Consider the following 20,134-nt stretch of genomic DNA (forward strand, 5'->3'; position numbering starts at 1 on the left):
ATAAACAGAAGCCCCAAACCTTGGTTGCCTTACTAATATAATTTAGAAGAAGCCTACAAAAAGTAGCCGACATGCAGTCTGATACAGAGCCATCTACTGGGAGCACACAGTCTTAGGAGGCAATGAGAACTACTTTCTGGATCCCAGTGACATGAGCAGCATTTCTTTCCACAAAGAGATGTTTATTAGCAACACCGCCCAGCTTCCTGAGCTGCTAGCAACAGCCTCACTGTAAAACTGGGTATGGAAAATGTCGACATGTACAACATCCAGATTGTTTGTGGTGCTGTCTAAAAGAAAAGGGGATTTTCAGACAGAAGCAACTTTAAAACAAGGCCACCTCCATTACCAATGAATTTTGCTCACCTTACTTGCAACTCGATTGATCCTTTACATACAGTCAGTGAATCCGATGAGAAGAAAAAGAAAAAAGGTACCTGTCTGCAGATTTCTTCTGGCGGTTCAACGTTTGTAAGCAGAACAGAAAGGTCCAGGGTGTGAACGGGAAACTTCTCCAAAACGTGCAACACTGCGGGTGCCACGTAAGAAACCTGGCCGTACCCTTCTTTTCCTACTATTAGCAGACGGGGCTGGCATGATGTTGGTTCGCAGAAAGCACTCCTAGAACAAGAGTTAAGAAAACAAGTTTATAAATGAGGTGCTGAATAAACACACAGATGTTCCAAGTAATTTTCCTATAGACTTTCTTTTCCCTCCCCAAATAATCCAAATGGCAGCGGTACATTAAATACATGTAAGATTTCCAGTTAAGTTATTCAGTCATTCCAATTGTTTCACCTTCTTCCCTTTGTTTCATCTTCTCCCCTTGTTTTTCCTATTCTTAACTAAACCAAGACTGCAAATTAATATCCCTGCAATCTTGCTTTACTACTAGGAAATAAATTGGTGAGGAGCATTTGTTTCCCCACTACAATCAGGCTGTACCTCTGCTGGCTTAAATCAAAGATGCTAGAGACTTAGCCTTGCTCTAAAGCACAGAAAATCTTCTGGACAGCACAGCAATAGAGACGGAGAAAAATAACTGATCCAGCTGTGACAACATGATCTAACTTTCCAACTGTGGGCTTGCATGACTTCCATACTAAAATATCACAAGATTAACACAACTTGGTGGCTTAACAAATAAAGACACCATTCACATTTTTCTCAAGGTGTTTTAACAAGCCATTTCTCAGTTTTCTTTCTGCTACATAATTCACTACTGGTTTAACAATCCTGGAAAACAGAAGGGCAAAAGGTGGCAACACAAACCCATAAAGTTGGGGTATTTTTAGCTAAAAGGACAGACAGCACATTTATGTGGTCTTGAGTCTTTCAAAGAATGCCATGGATTAAGTCAACGTGTTCTGGTAGTCTACGGATCACTTTGGCTTACGAAGAGAAGCCTGGCCTTTTCAATTTGGTCATTCAGAGCAACTTCATTACAACTTTAGTCCCTCCACCCTTTCTTCTTGTGAATACCAAGCACCCCTTCAACACACAAACTTGATGTTGCCCCTTCGTCTACCACCCCTCGCACTTTTAACAGCTGGAAATGTTTACAAAAACTCAGCAGACCTGAGAATTTAAACGTAACAGGGATCTATCTTTCTTTACCTGCTGAAACAGAGGCATTTTTTCTCTGGTCCGTTAGGCATTCCATCTTTTAATTCATCTCCAGAAACCAAGGATGCATTGTCATCACTGTCAAACATATCATCTTGTAAAATAGGACTGAAATGCTCTGAAAGGCAAAAGAGGTTTGTTAACTTTCCTGAATAGCCTTTGTCTCTTTCTCTTCCATTAATACAGCTTCTAAATCAGTGCCAAAACCCTTTCTTCATTTGAGAGCACACACTGAAAGCTATTTCCTAGAGTTCAGCCCACCACAGATCTAAGGAGATGGCACAAGGCCCTACAAAGCTCTACTAAGTCCCACTGATGTGTACGTATAAGGTATGCTACTCTTGGTGATTTTTTTCTCCCCCTTAGAATAAAGGAGATTACGAACAATTTCTGCAGTTGCTAAATAGCTAAAACAGAAACAAACAAGACCATTTCTTTCTGGAGGAGGTTCCCACAATGAAAGCACGGGGATAAAGCATGTGATGGCCACAGAATTCCATTCATCTAGTAAGTATCAATGCTAATTGATCTCACGTGTATAGTACGATCCACAAACGTTTAAATTAGGAGACTGGTTAAAAAGGACGATAGCTAAAACAATATTTAGCTTAGACCAGGTATACTTGTATCCTGGTCCTGACATTCTTCAGAAAGGAATTAGAAACATTGACCTAGAAATGCTTCCCCTCCAAAGATCTGAGTTTTGATTTTTTAAAGAAAAATAGGTGCCTTATACTTCAAACCTCAAGTCAACCTCTACAAATGCTAATTATCTTAGCTGCCGTCAGAAGCAGGATGCTTCAGTAGAGAACGCATCATCCTTTACTGTGTATTGATCATTCAGAGCTTCCATTTGGCATTTCAGTTTCGAATCCACAATAAAACCTATGCGTTATATTCCAGACTTGCCCAAAAACAAGACACGCACATGCAAATAATAAAATTCTACCACCATTATGTCTGAAAGGTTTAAGTTGATTGCACAAACCACAAGTTTTTGCTTTAGCAGAATTATAAAGAAGTGGATGCTGTGGTTATACCTTGCTGTCGGTCCTCCTTTAGTGCAAGCTGTGCATGCGGGAAGATCTTCTGCACAACTTGTAAAATATTCTCTACTGATCTTTGAAAAAGTGGCTTGAAAATGGGTGATAGTGCTTGTACGGGCGAAGTCTCGATCCTGTTTGAAGCTGGAACAACCTTCTTCATAGCCATGAAAAAGTCCTTTGCTTTTATTTTAATAGAATTAACGTCTAGTAGCAACTTCTCCCTACTTGCATAAATCTGAGGATAGCATCGGCGTAGAGAGCACAGCGCAGCTTCAGTACATAAAGATTTGATATCTGCACCACAGTATCCTAACAAACAAAAATCAAACGTTACATCAGTCAAGGCCCAGGTTTACAACATGCAACATTTAAAGAATTTGTAATGCCAAAACCAAACAGCTTAACAGGGAATTCAAAGTGCTACCGCTCTGCAGGGAAGTTTCATGTTGCTCACTGCCTGATATCCTGCGCTTATGCAGCTGAAGCAGACTCCTCATCAAAAACTATACTCTTGAGGAAGATGCCCCAGAACCATTTAACGTTCTTAGACAACAAGAGGAACGACAACAAAGAGTAAATAGATGAAAGCATCTCACTCTGATTGCTATGAAGGTGTGCCAGCTGCCTCGTTGACTAGTTGTGCAGCAAGGCACAAGAGCATGGGTACTGCCTGGTACAAGCTAAGGTTCTTTACAACTTGGTCACAAGCAAGAATCCGTTTCTGTTTCAGTCTTACCAATGCATTTCTCAGCTAGTTCATCAAGCAACATGTCCGGTGGCTGAGGGGTCCAGTCACCAGTATGAATCTTGACAATTTCTTTTCTAGCCTGGAAGCAAAATCATTGCATTTTAGCTTGTCCCAAGTTTTCCTTAAAAATACCAACAAGAAACAAACAAACCAAAAAGCAAACAAACAAACAACAAAAAACAAAACAGTCCTCCCTCAAAACTCCTCATCTATTAATACGCTTTTCTTACTTGCTCAACTTTCAAGTATTTTACAGTTATTTAATATACACTCTGCATTGTCAACCAGGAAATTGAATAGTTCTTATTTGTTATACTGAACTTTTTCTAGGAACCTACAGTGAAAGAAAAGGCATTTATAGCTTCAATAACAAGTTTCCAAACTACGAGACCTAAGGACGCAGAGGAAAATACTGTAATGAAAAATTTATCCAGAAACATTTCTTTGCTGTCCAAAGAACTTCTCTAAAACTTAGCAAGCTTTCATTGGGACAGTCTCATTACTTCATCACATTTGATTTTCAGTCAGTAAATTCACAGAAAGCACTTCTGGCACAATGCTTCCAATTGCTACAATTACTATAAAGAAGAAAAGAATTATGACTCAAACTACTACCACTGATCCGGGGCACAATCAAATGCAAACACGTCCCCTATTCATTCATAAGCAAAGGATTGAGACCAAAAACACAACTTCATGATGAAAACACCCAAGTGGACTAAATAATTAAGCAAACAGGTACAACTTGGGGAATGAAAGGTTTGATTATAGAACTAACTACTTGGTGGTATCATCCTGACCATATATATCCAGTACCAGATTTGCCCTCCATGGAACAACGCAGTGTCTCCACGTATCACTCTTTTGTTCAAGTTGTCAATTATTTTTTTCCTATAAAGTTGGACTTTGCCATGGTAGCACTTACATTGAATTTAAGTTCTCACCTCTTTATCTGGCAAGTTGAAGAGGAAGTGTCTGCCAAAGCGTCCTGGTCTTCGTAAAGCAGGATCTATAGAATCCAGTCTGTTAGTAGCTCCAATTACCACGATCTCCCCTCTGTTATCTATGCCATCCATAAGCGTCTGAAGAGTTGAAACAATGGAAATAATAGAAAAATATAAGTTTTACTTACTGGTTCAGTACATTTTGTTACATTCCACATGACTTTCTTGATGCCGGAATAACCTTCTTCCTAGTGGTCATTCAAAACTGGGAAAAAAATAGTCTACCAAGTCGGGGTTTTTTTTGATTTGATAATAAATCTGCAGACTGTTAAGTCATCAAGCACTTCAAGACTGTTTGAAATAATCTCTACGTTAATATAAAAGGAGTACCGCACACTTCTGCTCAGGAAGAAAATCACGGAAAATGTCAACTTTGATTTTAGATGTTGAATTTGTTGCAGTGAGATCTTCCTCATCGCACGATTCTATTTGGATTTAAACCATATTATCTATGGAGAGACCAAGATTAGGACAAGAACAGCACAGAGTTCAGCATGAAGCCAATCAGGAGCTCAAGTTTGTATTCTTTGTATTCCACTTTATCCTTCTCTTGCTGGAAGGACCTGCTTTTTGACTCTCCTTCTCTTCAGTAGGAGCATGTTCCCTCTTGCTTTGGTAATGCTCTTTCTCAGTGGTTTTAGTCTTGTCCTCTGTATCTTGGCATCTCTCTGTAACAGCTGAGGAGGAAAGGTTTTTAGAGCTACATTCAGTGTCAGACTTGAGAGAGGAAGTATGCTGCAATTTCTCACCAGGCTCACAAGACTCTTTGCCGGACAAAACGGTTTCTTTTGAAATGAGGTCACGTTCTTTTGATCTTCTTGGTTTCTCCTTGTCTCCACCGTCATCACATTGGTACTGGGCGAGGTATTCATCGTTCCCAGGAGATTTCGGAGGGTCCACGACACTGCACAAAATAAAATCACGTTTCTCACTTCTGCTGAAGGACGTGAATATTAAGAGTAAAACCTTCCAAAGGCAAACAAACAAACAAAAACCTCCGGACTACAGGAACCCTCGCAAAGATATGCCATTTAGAAACCTCTCCTGTGATTAGGACACCTTCTTCAGCTCCCAGAGAAAGTGCTTTTTCCCCTCTTGCTTCTGAAGCCATTGCACTAAAAAAGCAAACGCATCTGTCTCCCTCCACATGCCGCTCTGATTAAGAGCCAGAATATTCAAAACCACTCTATTTGTTCTCCCCACATAGCCGAAAAAACACCAGTTGAAACAGTTTTCTACCTCTCTCCATGAATTTACATTCACATATCCTATGACTGCAAAAATAGAAGGCAGGGCTCAGGGAACAGCAAATGTTGGAAATGAAAAAAAGCAGCCTGTTTCTTCAGAGTCTTAAGCCTATGCTGCTAGGAAAACAAAACAAAACAAAAAGAAACAAGAGGAGAGGAGAACAACAGCGGGAAATTTACCTATTCTCCAGGTGTTCAATTGCAAAGCCTCCTCTGGAGGATCAATAGCTGCGAATTCAGCGTGCTTAGGAGAAATCAGATCTACATCTGAACCATAACTATTTCAGTAGTATCACTAACTTCTGTTACTCTGAAGAAGCAGTCAGCACCATTTCTATGATAGCAAAGAGCTGGATAGAGTCTGTTATTCACATCAAGTAGTCAGGCAGGTTTCTTTAGGAAGGCAGGGTTTCACTAGAACATTACTAGCCTATAAGCCTCATGGCATCACCTTCCATCTTGACTGCTGAACCTCCTTGCTCCCTACTATCTTCTTTGCCAAGATACAGCTGTCCACATTTACTTTTCCTACTTGGCTGGACTGAATTTAAGAAGATCTTGCATCTAAGAAAGGGAACAAAAGCTGCTGCCCAGCAGCGTCTGGCTCAGGGAGGAGTGAGAAAGCTCTGTGCAGCCCCCAAGGTCCGTGCAGCAGGAGGCAGGAGGTGCTCCAGGCTCCCAGCAGCAGTTCCCCTGCGGCCTGTGCAGGGAGAGGCCCCTGGTGGAGCAGGCTGTCCCCCTGCAGCCCATGGGTCCCCCGTGGAGCAGATCTCCACGCTGCAGCCCCCCTGTGGCTGGAGGAGCCCCCGGTGGAGCAGGTGGCTGTGGCCTGGAGGAGGCCGCGGCCTGTGGAGAGCCCCCGCAGGAGCAGGCCCCGGGCTGGACTGGAACAGGCTGTGCTGAGCCTGCTTTGCCCGTGACGCTCCTTGTGGAGTGATCTCCCTGTCCTTCTGGCAGCCCTTGAGCCCTTGCCAGCCTCTTTTCTCCCCTTGGCGTTGGAGGAGGGGCAGGGAGAGAGCGCTTGTGCTGGAGCTCAGCTGCCCAGCTGAGGAAAACCACCACGGCTCTGTCTTGCCGCTGCTGCAGCACGCTGGTAGCAGCCAGCACCGTCTGTTCTTCGAGCCTCAGCAAGCCCACAGCATCTTCCCAGAAGGGATCCCTTTCCTTCACGCCTTACAGGCGCCGCCTCCAGAGGCTGAGGGCTTGTGCCCCGTTTGCAAGCACTTTCTCAGTGCCCCCTTCCCCAGAGAAGGATCCCAGCTGCTTGGCTTCCCTGCCCTCTGCTGCCAGGCTCCCACAGCTGCTATCTCAGCAGTGCAGCAGCCAGCTGACAATGTGCTCGCCTGGAGGACAGCTGCAATCTTGTCCCATGGCTCGCAGCTCACCCAGGGATGGGGATCAGCTGCTTCCTGCTGCTTTTCTCTCTGCTCTCCTTTCCAACAGCCTCCTGTGCCCTGGGATGGCCCTACCTTGGGGTAGGCTGCCTCGCCTTCCTCTTGCTCCTTCCTCTTCTTGGGAGGACTTTCTGCCCTTCCGAAACGAGATGACTTCTGCATGCATTCCTTCCCCTTGTGTGTATTGGCGCCTGAGACAGCAATGGGGTCGTCCCCGGAGCCAGCTCTCAGGGCCTGTGCCAGGCTTGGAGGGGCTGCAGGGAACATGCCAGGGGCTGGAGGGGCTGGATGTGAAGTACTATCAGTAAAGAATTTCTTTCTAAAATATATTAGAAATCTAACTTTTCAGTGTAAAGCTATTAGTCCATGTCCTGTCACTCCAGGCCCTGATAAAGACCCCCTCCCCAGCTTTCCTATAGGTTGCCTTTAAGTACAGGAAGGCTCTCAGCCTGGCACACAGTAAAAGTGATGGCAGATCCTTCACTATATTATTTGAATTTCACGTAAATAGAACAGACTATCAACTTACTTAGGAGAAGTAATACAATTTCAGAACTATTCAAAACCAAAGGCATTCCAAACTAAGTTTAAGTTCAGAGGAAATCCAAAGAAAAAACTAATTTTGAAACTAATAATCAGAGACAATAATCTTCTTCAAATGATAGATTTTCCTCCTGTACTGGGTAATATTGGTCTGTCTTGAATGCTCATCCAGACATGGCTTTGACACCGAGTATCTTGCTTTGCCTCTGCATTAAGTCTTCTTCTCATGTGAGGTAAATGTCCTGCTCTTATGGGATGGGCCTAGGAGACACACGCGCTGTGTCTCATGATGCTTGGATATCATCTTAATTCTGGGTGAAGATGAAAGGTCTCACTGCTTCCTGAACAGGGAAGTGGATGTCTGCAGTTAAGAACCCTCTGTCTAATCTAGAAACATGAAGGAAGGAGTTTGCTGGATTGCAAGTGACAGTGAAGAAAGCCACAGGTGACATATCAAACTGATTAAAATGTTATTTAGCTCAGGGCATGGCTAATGAAGTGGAGCTGGAATAGTTTGACGACTGTAATTACACTCACTATCACTGTGACTTGTTTATAGGATGGTAATGCCTAAAGGTCCCACTGGAGCCTGAAACAAGGTTGTGCTGGGTGCTGCACGTGCATATCTCAGTAGCGCTTTGATAGCTAGTGATACAAACAGACAAAACAGAGATTGAAAGGAGAAACGGGGGGACAGAGATAAGAAGATCTTCCTGCAGGTCATTTAGGGTATGAGCCAGGACTTCAGTGCATCCAGCTCTCTAGTGCTCTGCTGGCCCAGTGAGATGAATGGAAAACATTGCAGCCTTGGAAAAATAGTGCTTCTTCTAATTCTTTGGCCAGTTTTGATGATTTAGGACTGCTCTATTTATTTATTTATTTATTTTACTTTCCCCATTTGTGCTGGAGAAGGTGAACTTTTTAAATACCTATTCTGAATTCAAATATCATTTTCATTGTTATGTTTCTGTTTTGTTGGCACTATTCGTAATGACTTCTACCCTTCAGTGGAAGCAAAAGCTTATCATACCATAAAACTGATAAAACAAAACATAAAACAAAACCAGGCTTAGAATGAAATTTTTGAGGCTTACAAATGCAAACTTTGAAATCTAAGGAAATGAATCATTGAGTCTGACTAAGCATCTCTGGGACTGGAGTGCAGAGAAGGCAGAGTTAAAATTCAAAATTCAGATGGGAAAAAAGCAATGAGAAAAGGTACATTTCAGAGGTTAAAAACTGCAAAAATAAAGTACGAATGACCCAAAACCTCCTTCACATAGGAAATTAAACAATAATAGTAAATGATACTTAAGCCACAGAACCCAGGGGGAACAAAGAGAACAAATTAGGACAGTTGCATACTCGAGGCAAAAATAGATCAAAAGTTAATGATGTCTCAAATGCTGCAAATCTTATTTCCTGCATCTAACAGCAACAACAATGTGATATTAAGGGCAGTGACAGGATTCCCATTGCAAATGAGGGTAGGGCACTAGGCACAACATCATCTGAGGTGAAATAAAAATCTACAGTGATTCAAGTGAAAAATGACAAGCTGATATCTACCTAGCCTATTAACAGCATTGGCACACAGAACAACAACTCAAGTAGGAAAAATACATCACAACTGTGCAAATCAGGGATAGACCCCAGAATGGGAGAGTAACAAATATACTTCTGTCCAGGAGAATGTAAAGAGTGATCCAGACAAGTGCAGGCCTGTTAGTTTGACATCAACGCTGGGCAAAGTTTTGTAGCAAGAAGAGATAAGACTAGGGAAGTAGCGGGTAATGTGGAATTTACAAGATAATTTATTAAAGCTAATTTGTTTCCAGAGAATTTAGTAGCTTGCCTTTGTAGGACCAGTGCTCCCCTACACAGGGGATGAACTACATCTATTTCACTTTCTGTGAGCTTCTGATACCTTATCTATGGATTTGGGCTTTGGGGCTGCAAGTGAATCAAGGGAGTTTGCAATTGTTCACACTGTTCGAAGAGGGAATTACCGGCAAAGGAGAGGTTCCCTGTAGTGATTCTCAGAGACAGTTCTGAAACTGCAGCTGCTAAGGAGGCAAAGACTCATGGAGAAATGTAGGCTGGAAGGGAGCTCTGAAAACCCAACCTCCTATTCAGAGCAGAGATGACTTCAAATTTAGGTATGTTCATATGGACATGGTGGCCGAAGACTAAAAATTACATATGAGCTTTGAGATTTCCAGGTGACATAAAGTTGGGAAGTACTACCGAGCCTGACAGAAGGATATCCCTTGTGATTGAAATGGTTCAGGTGAAGTGACATTTGATAATACAAAGTAGAGCCATGCTTAGAGATTCTCAACCAAGGGTGTTTTTTTTTTTTTTTTTTTTTTTTTTTTTTTTTTTTTTGTCATGTTTGCTATATGGCAGTCAGGAGTTTAAAACAAACAATAAAACAACAAAACCCCATGTTCATGCACTGTTAACAGAAGAACTGAAAAAGTTAAGTGGTTATATGGTATGTATGGCTATTCTTTTTTTTTTTTTTTTTTTTTTTCTCCAGTATAAATATACCTGACAGGGCAGCCCTGCCACACATATAAGACATGAGGCAAAATTCTGCCACTTGTATTCACATTGAACTTAGGAGGAAGTGTTCAGAAGACAGAAGGAACAAGTTGCCTATTGTGTGGAAGGGAATTAAAGGACATCATTCTGCTCAGCCAGATGCCAGTTGAGAGAAAAATATGATGTCTCTGTGAAAATGCATTTCTTGAGTAAATATCAAGGAGAATTAGGAAATGTGTAAGTTGGGAGATACATCTGAAATGATGATTGCAGTTGGCTTATGAGGAACTTTGGACAGGAAATTGGTAGAAACTTCCCATTTTAAGAATAAAGTGCACCATAGATATGAAGTCAGCATTCACCTAAAGAGTAGAGGCCAACTCAAAGCCCCCACAACAAAGCAGTGGACAAACCAGAACACTAACATGTTGTGGTCTAGAGTCACACAGATATACATAAGTTTACTATACCTAAACATCTGAGGGGTTCCTTTGAGAGGCGGAGGGCTTGTGCCCCATTTCCATTTCCACTCTCAGTGTCCCCTGCCTCAGAGAAGGATCCCAGCTGCTTGGCTTCCCTGGCCTCTGATGCCAGGCTACCAGAGCAGGTATCCCAGCATCGCAGCAAACAGGTGACAATTTGAGTGCCACAGCAGTCCTCATTGCGAGCTGGACGCTCAGGGCACTTGCGGCCACCCACCTTTGTGAGCTCCAAGGCTGACAGTGACTCTCTGCTGAGCTGCCACAGCTCTCAGGCATCCCGGTGACAGAGCATTCGGCGCAAAGCTGACTGCCAGGAGAAAAGGCTGCCGTGAAATGGCTGCTCCACAATGCCAGGAGCAAGGTCTGCTGGGCTGGGGATTCGCAGGGGAGCTCAGCCTTGAGCCTGGCAACTGCGCCTGGAAGCCAGGGACGGCCTTGGTGTGCAGCTGGACACCTGGGCCTGAGAAAGCAAGGTCTCTTTCCAGACACTTGGCACCATCGTCACCCAGTGGCTGTCTCAGGGGGACGAGAGAAATGCACAACATCTCTTCCTTCCCTGAAAAAGGGACGGATTTGGACCCCAAAGCGAGCTCCTTTCTATCAAAAGCATCACGTCCTCCTGTCTTTCTTGTATTTGGCTATGACTTTAGGAATCCCTGCAATCCCTGCAGCTGTGTCCCCTGCCAGCTTCTTGTGTGCCCCAAGCATCCTCGCTTGCAGGGCAGTAGAAGATGCAGAAAAGGCTTTGCCTTAGTGGAAGCACTGCCCTGCAGGAGCTCCAACATCCCTCTCAGCAGCACGCTGTAGTCCCCAAATGCCCCCGAAAGGGCACATTTCAGCTACTGGGAAGGAAATGAGCTCGCTCAAGGTGAGCTACCCGCTCAAGGCCCAGGTGTCTGTGAGGCAGTGTTGGCAAGGAGTCCTGTTGTGTGAGTCCATTCTTTGTGGGTGCTCCGTCCCCACAGGGCTTGCTTTTCAAGGCCCAGGAGAGTCTTGTGGGCACTGGCCTGGGGTCCCAGGCTGAGCCAGCTGCTGGCTGGCAATCAGGGAGGCTCGCTCGGTGTCTTGGCTTGGGTTTGCGTGGCCAGGCTGTGGGAGCGGGGGGCTGCAGGGGTGTCCTCTGTGAGGAGAATGCAGCAGCTGCCCCATGGGAGCTCAGAGCCGCTGCCAGGAGGCTCCTTCCAGGAGGGACCCACCAGCTGCTGCCCAGAACGCAGAGCAAAAGGATAATGTTTGCGCCTGGGGGAGAGCCCATCTAAGAAAGGGAACAAAAGCTGCTGCCCAGCAGCGTCTGGCTCAGGGAGGAGTGAGAAAGCTCTGTGCAGCCCCCAAGGTCCGTGCAGCAGGAGGCAGGAGGTGCTCCAGGCTCACAGCAGCAGTTCCCCTGCGGCCTGTGCAGGGAGAGGCCCCTGGTGGAGCAGGCTGTCCCCCTGCAGCCCATGGGTCCCCCGTGGAGCAGATCTCCACGCTGCAGCCCCCCTGTGGCTGGAGGAGCCCCCGGTGGAGCAGGTGGCTGTGGCCTGGAGGAGGCCGCGGCCTGTGGAGAGCCCCCGCAGGAGCAGGCCCCGGGCTGGACTGGAACAGGCTGTGCTGAGCCTGCTTTGCCCGTGACGCTCCTTGTGGAGTGATCTCCCTGTCCTTCTGGCAGCCCTTGAGCCCTTGCCAGCCTCTTTTCTCCCCTTGGCGTTGGAGGAGGGGCAGGGAGAGAGCGCTTGTGCTGGAGCTCAGCTGCCCAGCTGAGGAAAACCACCACGGCTCTGTCTTGCCGCTGCTGCAGCACGCTGGTAGCAGCCAGCACCGTCTGTTCTTCGAGCCTCAGCAAGCCCACAGCATCTTCCCAGAAGGGATCCCTTTCCTTCACGCCTCCAGAGGCTGAGGGCTTGTGCCCCGTTTGCAAGCTCTTTCTCAGTGCCCCCTTCCCCAGAGAAGGATCCCAGCTGCTTGGCTTCCCTGCCCTCTGCTGCCAGGCTCCCGCAGCTGCTATCCCAGCAGCGCAGCAGCCAGCTGACAATGTGCTCGCCTGGAGGGCAGCTGCAATCTTGTCCCATGGCTCGCAGCTCGCCCAGGGATGGGGATCACCTGCTTCCTGCTGCTTTTCTCTCTGCTCTCCTTTCCAACAGCCTCCTGTGCCCTGGGATGGCCCTACCTTGGGGTAGGTTGCCTCGCCTTCCTCTTGCTCCTTCCTCTTCTTGGGAGGGCTTTCTGCCCTTCCGAAACGAGATGACTTCTGCATGCATTCCTTCCCCTTGTGTGTATTGGTGCCTGAGACAGCAACGGGGTCGTCCCCGGAGCCAGCTCTCAGGGCCTGTGCCAGGCTTGGAGGGGCTGCAGGGAACATGCCAGGGGCTGGAGGGGCTGCAGGGAACATGCCAGGGGCTCGAGGGGCCGTAGGGTGTGTGACAAGGCTTTGAGGGGCCTCAGGTCCTGCCGCAGTGGTTGAAGTCGATGCAGGGAACATCAGAGTTGTTGGAGGGGCTGCAGGTAAAATGCCAGGGCTTGCAGCAGCTGCAGGCTGCGTCACAGCTTTGCATCAGGTCAAGACGCATTTTCCTAGAACCATACATTTCCTCCTGAAGGGGCTGAAGAGCATGGAATGGTCTTCAAAATGCACAGAGCAGACCCCAGCAAATGTAGAGCTGCTGCTAGCAAGTAGGTAACTTTATTGTTCCTGTTGTTAATTTTGTTTCACAACAACAGATGCAAATATGTATCTTGAATGAGGGCAAAGGTGACCTTGGATCTGAAGCACACAGGCGTTCGCTAGTGTCCCCCCATCCGGAGTGAATCCAGAATGACTCGGAAGGAAAAATAAAATCCAAACCAGTGCGTTGTGATAAAGAGAGTTTAATAGGGTAGAAAAGGAATAAAAACCAACAAAATAATAAATAATGATACTTACAGTTTATAAGATATTAATATATAAAAATATTTAATACTATTAAATACTTATAATTTTATAATAATAAAACAATGCCGTACTGTACAACACAGTCAATAAAGTGGATTTAATTAAATAAATAAGAAAACCAATAAATTAAATGAAAATTAAAAAATTTAAATTTAATACAAATAAAACCCATTTGTCCCATTCCAATGAATTGCTATCCCCATCATCACTTCCCATCCCACTGATCATTTGCTATCCCAAAGGCCTCCCAGTTCTTATCCCCTTGGCATGCCAGTGCAAGAAGAAGTGCTCTGCAGGCAGAGGCCTTGCTGAGTGACCACCTAAGGAGAGGAATTTAATCCAGAAGGCAGGAAAGAAGAGCAATGCCCCGAAAGAAGAAGCAAGTCTTGTCTCTCAGCCCTTTGGTGTCCCAAGCAGCAGTTGCCATGGCCAAGCTTTCCCAGCCCAGCTGCTGCCAGCATCTCCCCAGCTTGCCATTGCCACCTTCCTGGGTGAGGCGCGCGCGCATTTGCCATTGGCGCTGTTGCCATCCCTGTGAGTGGCAAGCCCATCCCCTAGCTCCAGCACGAGAGAGGGGAGAGGGCAAGCGAGAGGGGCAAGGGCTGAGGAGCGTGGCTGAAGCTGGAGCAGGTGCCTGCAGAGGTCTCTGTGCCTGCCTGGGTGCTGCGGGGGCCGTCGAGGAGAAGCCCGAGGTCGGTCACGGGTAGCTGGAGCCTGGCACTGTCGGCGGGGCGCTGGGCATGCTGCTGGGGCTGCTGGAGGTGGGCTGCGGCTGCACACAGGCCAGCTGGCACGCTGGCCCCAGCGCCTTGGCCCTGGCCCCCAGCGGCTGCAAAGTCTCGCTGGGGGTCTTTGTCCCCGGCTGCTGGCGCTGCAGCGTCCTGGCCCCGCTGGCCTGGGGACAGAGCCTGTCCTGGGGCCGCACGGCACGGGGCTCCCCACTCGGAGTCTCCGGCAGCAGCCGCGCTCTGCGGGGAGGTGGCGCCGCTGCTCCTTGCCCCCCTGCAGCCCCCGGGCTTCGCGCTCTCTTGCTGGGTGCCGTGGTGCTGTTGATCGCCAGCTGCTGCCCGCTGCTGCCTGCTTCCCTGCTGCTGCCAGCCACCGTGCTGCTGCCAGCCGTCTTGCCCTGGCACGGTCTCTTGCGGCCTTGGCCAGCCTGGCCCAGCAGCGTCTTCCTCTCCTTGCCGGGGGGGTTCTCTGTCGTCGGCCTCCTGTGCTGGCAGCTCTGCGCTGTCCCGGGGGTGCTGCTGGGCGCAGGGCGCTTGGCCCCCCGCTTGGTGCCGGTGGACGCAGGGGCAGGCGGGGGGCTCTTGAGGGGACCCAGGGGGCGTTTGGGCAGGGGTCTCCTATGGTCAGTGCGGCCCTTGGGGTTGGGGCGTTTCTTGGGGGAACTCGGGGGGGATTTGGGCTGGGGTCTACGAAGGGCACTGCGGCCCTTGGGGTTGGGGCGTTTCTTGGGGGAACTCGGGGGGGATTTGGGCTGGGGTCTACTAAGGGCACTGGGGACCTTGGGGTTGGGGCGGGTCTTGAGGGAACGCTGGGGGGGTTGGGGCAGGGGTCTACTAAGGGCACTGAGGAGCTGGGTGTCAGGGAGGCTCCTGGGGGGACTCAGGGGTGGACTGGGTAGGGGGCTCCTAAGCGCACTGGGCAGGGGACTGGCTGCAGGGCTGAGCGGGGGGCTCACTGCTGGCACGACGGGGGACTGCAGCGACAGCCCACCCTCAAGCTTCTCGGGGCGCAGCCCAGGGGTTGAGGCGACCTCACCGAGGGCTCCTGTGGCTTCCAGTCCCTGCGTGCTCGGCTCCTCGATGTCCTCGCAGAGGTCGGGCAGCTGCGAGAGGAAGCGGCTGAGGGCAGGACTGCTGGGCAAATCGGGGAAGGCGTCCTGGGGCTCCACGGCATCGAGCCAGCTGAGCAGCTCCTCCATGCCGGGGATGGGGATGTCCAGGTCGGCCAGGAGCTCGTCCTGCATGTGCTGCAGCTGCTGGCTGTCCCCTGCCAGCTCTGGAAAGGCCTCGGCAAAGGCATCAGGGCCCAGCTCGGGCAGCTGCGGGGGCTCCTCAGGCACCTGCGGGGCTGTCGCCGCTGAGGACGAAGCAAGAAAATCCCCCAAGACGGGCGATGTCAGCTTTCCCATGGCCCCTGGGTGTGGGGCGCCCAGCGGCCGGCTGTGCCAGCCCCAAACTCACCGTCAGGCGTCGCCGTCTGGGTGCTGGCGGTCCTTGGAGCCTGGGCAGGCTTGGGGGCAGTGGGGCCGGGCAGCGGGGGCCCCTGGTCCTCGCTGAGCCCCACGGCGTGCAAGCAGGGCTCCGGCAGCTGCCCCCGGCTGCTGCTCAGGGTGCGGGGCGTGGGGAGCGCCTGCCCCCGCAGCGGAGGCCCCGGGACGAGGGGTGGCGGGGGGTTGCGCTGGGCGGGGGCCTGCAACAGGCAGGTGCCTGCGGGGTGCAGGAGCTCCCCATGGAGCACGGCCCTGGGCCCCAGCCCCAGCGCATGGTGGGGTACCAGTGTCCCCGTCACCATGGGCTGTCCCCACTGGTGGACGGGGGCACAGGGAGGAGCGGTGTGGGGGAGCTGCCCCCCGGCGGGGAGCTGCACCAGCTGCAGCTGGTGCCCCACGGCGGGGAGCTGCCCCACAGCAGGGAGCTGCCCCCCGGCGGGGAGCTGCCCAAGCTGCAGGTGGTGCCCCTGGGCTGGGAGGTGCCCCCCAGGTGGCAGCTGCACCCCGGCGGGGAGCTGCAGCACCTGCCCCTGGACCCCCGGCACCACGTGCCAGACGGTGGCCTGGGGCAGCGCGGAGGGGAGGGTGGGTACCTGCGGGGGCTGCAAGGGCAGCGCCGTCGCTCCGGGGAGGGAGGGCAGCAGCCAGGCAGCCACCGTTGGCGGCACGGCTGGGACGACGAAGGGGGAGTTTTGCGTCTGCGCAAGCCGCGGAAGCCGTCTGGGGAAACCCTCTGTGGGAAAAAGGGCGCTGGGCTGAGCTCTGGGGCGCTGGGCTCGCCAGCAGGGCCGCAGCCCCGGGAGGAGCGGGAGCCGGCTGCTGGACCTGCCATGGTGGCTGGAGAGTGGGGCGGTTGCTTGGGGAACCCGGGCAACGGGGGTTCCGTCCCAGCGGCTCACCAGCCCCTCGCCGACATCTGAACTGACTGGAGAAGGCGGCTTCCAAAGTCCTCCCATTAAACGGACTACATTTGAATTCTATGCTAAAATTGGTGAGCTGTACAGAATAGTAGGACCAAGCTACCTGCTTTGATAGCAAACGGTTGACCTTAGGTAAGTTACAGTCATATGAAGGTTTGACTGGACGGCATCCTTGGTTTACTAGTGATCAAAGCTGACCAAATCCTAGCCACAGAACAGAAGCGTTCACTAACTTGCTAGAGAGAGCACTTAGGAATGCAGGAATTTAACTGCTTTAATGCTGCTCTTTCTCTTACGTATCTGCAATTTCCTTAAATCACAAATTGTCACTAGCTATCCTTGTTCATTTATTCAAAGGAACATGATTCCGGTTTAAAAGGCACTCTAACAAGTCCTCCGTTGCTCCTAGTCTGTCCCTAGCTTCTTTAAGAGGTTCAATACAGTAGAAAATTAAAAATAATAAACTAGCAAATAATTAACGTGTGGAAGTGGTCTTTTTTCAGATTAGATTCCACCATTCAGAAAATCCTGCTTAAGAGACATTTTTTCTTTGCTTTGAAAGACTGACCTTCCCCAAAAGGAAACTAATTAGTATCTTCAGGCTTGACGAAATACTTGAATTCCTCAATTTAACAGAATTGCTTTGCACAGCCCTCCTATCCTGCTTACCTTGCAAGCAGTGTATCCAAGTGGGGCGGGTACTGCTGTATTTATCAACGAACATCTCTTTCACGTATATAGCCCAGGGATCCCCATGCCCCGCACTTGTGTAATGCATGCAAGACGTTGACTTTCTTCCTCTACTTTGGACTGGTTTAGAGAGAACGAGTTCGCCATCTGCTGGCCAGAGAATTCACTGAAGCCCAAAGAGCAGTAGAGCAGAGGCATTTTCTTCTGTGCTCTTCCTGATTTTTCAGCTAGAAGAGATACTTCCAGTCTAGTACAATCAGGATTCTTTTGACATTCGTATCGTAAAAAGTCCATTTTTGCAACACTGGAATTTGAAAGACCTCCGTTCAGTCCCTAATTTTGTTCTTGATAATGGGACAGATTGCATGAATGTTGGCAAGAATGTGTGAACAACCAGCCTCCCCTCCATGTCGTATTTTAAGATGACAACTTCTGGTGCTCCCTGTCTCAGAAAAGAAAAATGCTTGGAAACAATTGCACTCGCTCTTAAGCTTGAAGAAACTTGTCAGTGCCAGAATCTACTGACTCTGGCAATTTACTTCATCATCCAAACTGGGCAAAAGATATGAAAACCTCTTCCGAGATTTTAACTTCTCCAAACATTACGTAAAAGGCATTCAGCTGTACAGCAAGAAGCTGAAATAGCTGAAGGTAGTATGTTATTCACGTGAATTGTTCAGGCAGGTTTTTTTTAGGAAGGCTGTGATTCATTAGAACATTACTAGCCTCTAAGCCTCATGGCATCACCTTCCATCTTGACTGCTAAACCTCCTTGCTCCCTACTATCTTCTTTGCCAAGATACAGCTGTCCGTCCACATTTACTTTTCCTACTTGGCTGGACTGAATTTAAGAAGGGAGCTTGCAACTCTTCCTCTTGTTTGCCACTTCATCATCAAACCAAATGAAAACCATTTGCCTTTAACCTCTTTATTTCAGGCCTTCTTTCCTAGTGGCCATTCAAAACTGGGAAAAAAATAGTCTACCAAGTGGGGTTTTTTTTTGATTTGATAATAAATCTGCAGACTGTTAAGTCATCAAGCACTTCAAGACTGTTTGAAATAATCTCGAGATTAATATAAAAGGAATTCCTCACACACGCTGCGGCCGCTTACCTTTAGTATAGTCGTTGGATGCGATGGAGCAGTATTTCTTGCTTTCGCCTGCACTGGAAGTCTTCCCTTCCTTGTAAGGTTGTTTACTGCTCTCACTTCTGCATTATTCACATGAAGAGCCATCTGGAGGATGGGATTCTTCCTTCTTCTCCCGCGTTATCTTCTGGAAACGAGGATCTAAGTGTTCCAAGGAGCCTTTTGCTTTCCTGGTGTTTCTCCTTTTTCTTCTTTTTCTTCTCCTTTTTCTTCTTTTTCTTACGCTTGCGATTGGCATTGTCAAAGCGGAGCGCACAGAAACACAAATCATGAAGTCTGAAAGAAACATGCAAGTTAAAAAGGGAAAAAAAGATGTGGCACTTGTTGCCTATATGAAACCTGATTTATTTTACCACAGGTGATGATTTGCAGCATGTCAGCTATTTTGTGGTGCTTTGTGCACACGCAACTTACTTTAGATGCAGCAAACTTAAGCCGTCAGATTGAAGGACCATAGGTCCTGGTTTGTACACAGATCATTAACAACGGCTAGCTCTGGAATACGTGCAAGCAGAAAAAATCTTTTAACCTAATCTGGAATGGTGTACGGATGTGATTCGAACTATGTGGTCCAAAGCTAGTGCTCTGACACAATTCAGCAAGAGCTTTCCTGTCTTCACTGATCAACCTAACAACATGATCCCCAGCCAGCTGGTGCTATCTAAAGAACTTAGAAACCACCAGGAAAAAAAAATAAATAAATAAAATAAAAGGAAGACATGAGAAGCACCCAGAAAAGAATTAGGATAAAAAATGCGGAGTATGCCGGAATCCTTGCTTACTTGGAATCCTTCTCTCCATCTTTATCCTTAGACTTCTTTTTCTTCCAGAACTTGTGATATTTTTGCATTTTTTTCACCACCTACAAGCTCCTTTTCTATCTTTCTGTCTTTCCTTTCTATTTCACTTTCACTACCTTCTGCACGGGTATATTTTCTTTTTCTGTTTCCTTCTGTTTCAGTTTTCTGGCGACAGTTCTCCAAATGAGCTGACACAGGTGGAAGCGCATGTCTTTCACGAGAATGTCTTCTGGAATGTTGCTGAGGTACCGAGCAACGATGCAAGTCTGCTCGGGGTGTGCCAAAGCGACGTACATCTTCCTCTCTCAAGAGGGAACCGTGAGGCCATCTGCTTTTGTAATGATAATGCTTATGTGACCTGCTGTAGTAAGTTGCAGTCGATCTGTCAAAGGCTGAATCGCCGTGAGAGAACTTTCTCTCTCTACTGTCTCCTGTCGCATGAGGTGAATAGTAATCCTTGTAATAGCCACATCTTTCCCATCTCCGTGCTTCGTCTCGATAGTATCTTTCTCTGCTCCAACTTCTTTCCCCTTTGGATCGGTAGTACCTATTGCTACCTTGTTCTGATCTTCCTCCGCTGCCAGATCTGTACTTTGAATATTTGACTGCTCTTCTGCCATTCTCAGGGCTGTTTCTTTCACGAGGGAAAGATCTGTACCTGCTTCCCTCCCAGTACTCCTGCTTGTGACTCTTTTGCTCAACAAATTCCACGCTCTGAGAACACCTCCTCTTGCTGGAAGGACCTGCTTTTTGACTCTCCTTCTCTTCACTAGGAGCATGTTCCCTCTTGCTTCGGTAATGCTCTTTCTCAG

General features: G+C 48.3%; 1 protein-coding gene across 1 annotated transcript in view; it reads right to left on the bottom strand.

The window, feature by feature from the left end:
• Window positions 1-20,134, bottom strand: part of LOC309891280 (uncharacterized protein) — a gene marked incomplete at both ends in the record, with an annotated part of 73,756 nt that overhangs the window by 52,387 nt on the left and 1,235 nt on the right. Inside the window, 2 exon segments of the mRNA XM_082785649.1 lie at window positions 19,305-19,375; window positions 19,377-19,956. Coding sequence (XP_082641775.1) covers window positions 19,305-19,375; window positions 19,377-19,956 — 651 coding nt within the window.

This window comes from Aythya marila (assembly GCF_965140915.1).
Source record: "Aythya marila genome assembly, contig: HAP1_HAP1_SCAFFOLD_228, whole genome shotgun sequence".
Taxonomy (NCBI): Eukaryota; Metazoa; Chordata; class Aves; order Anseriformes; family Anatidae; genus Aythya; species Aythya marila.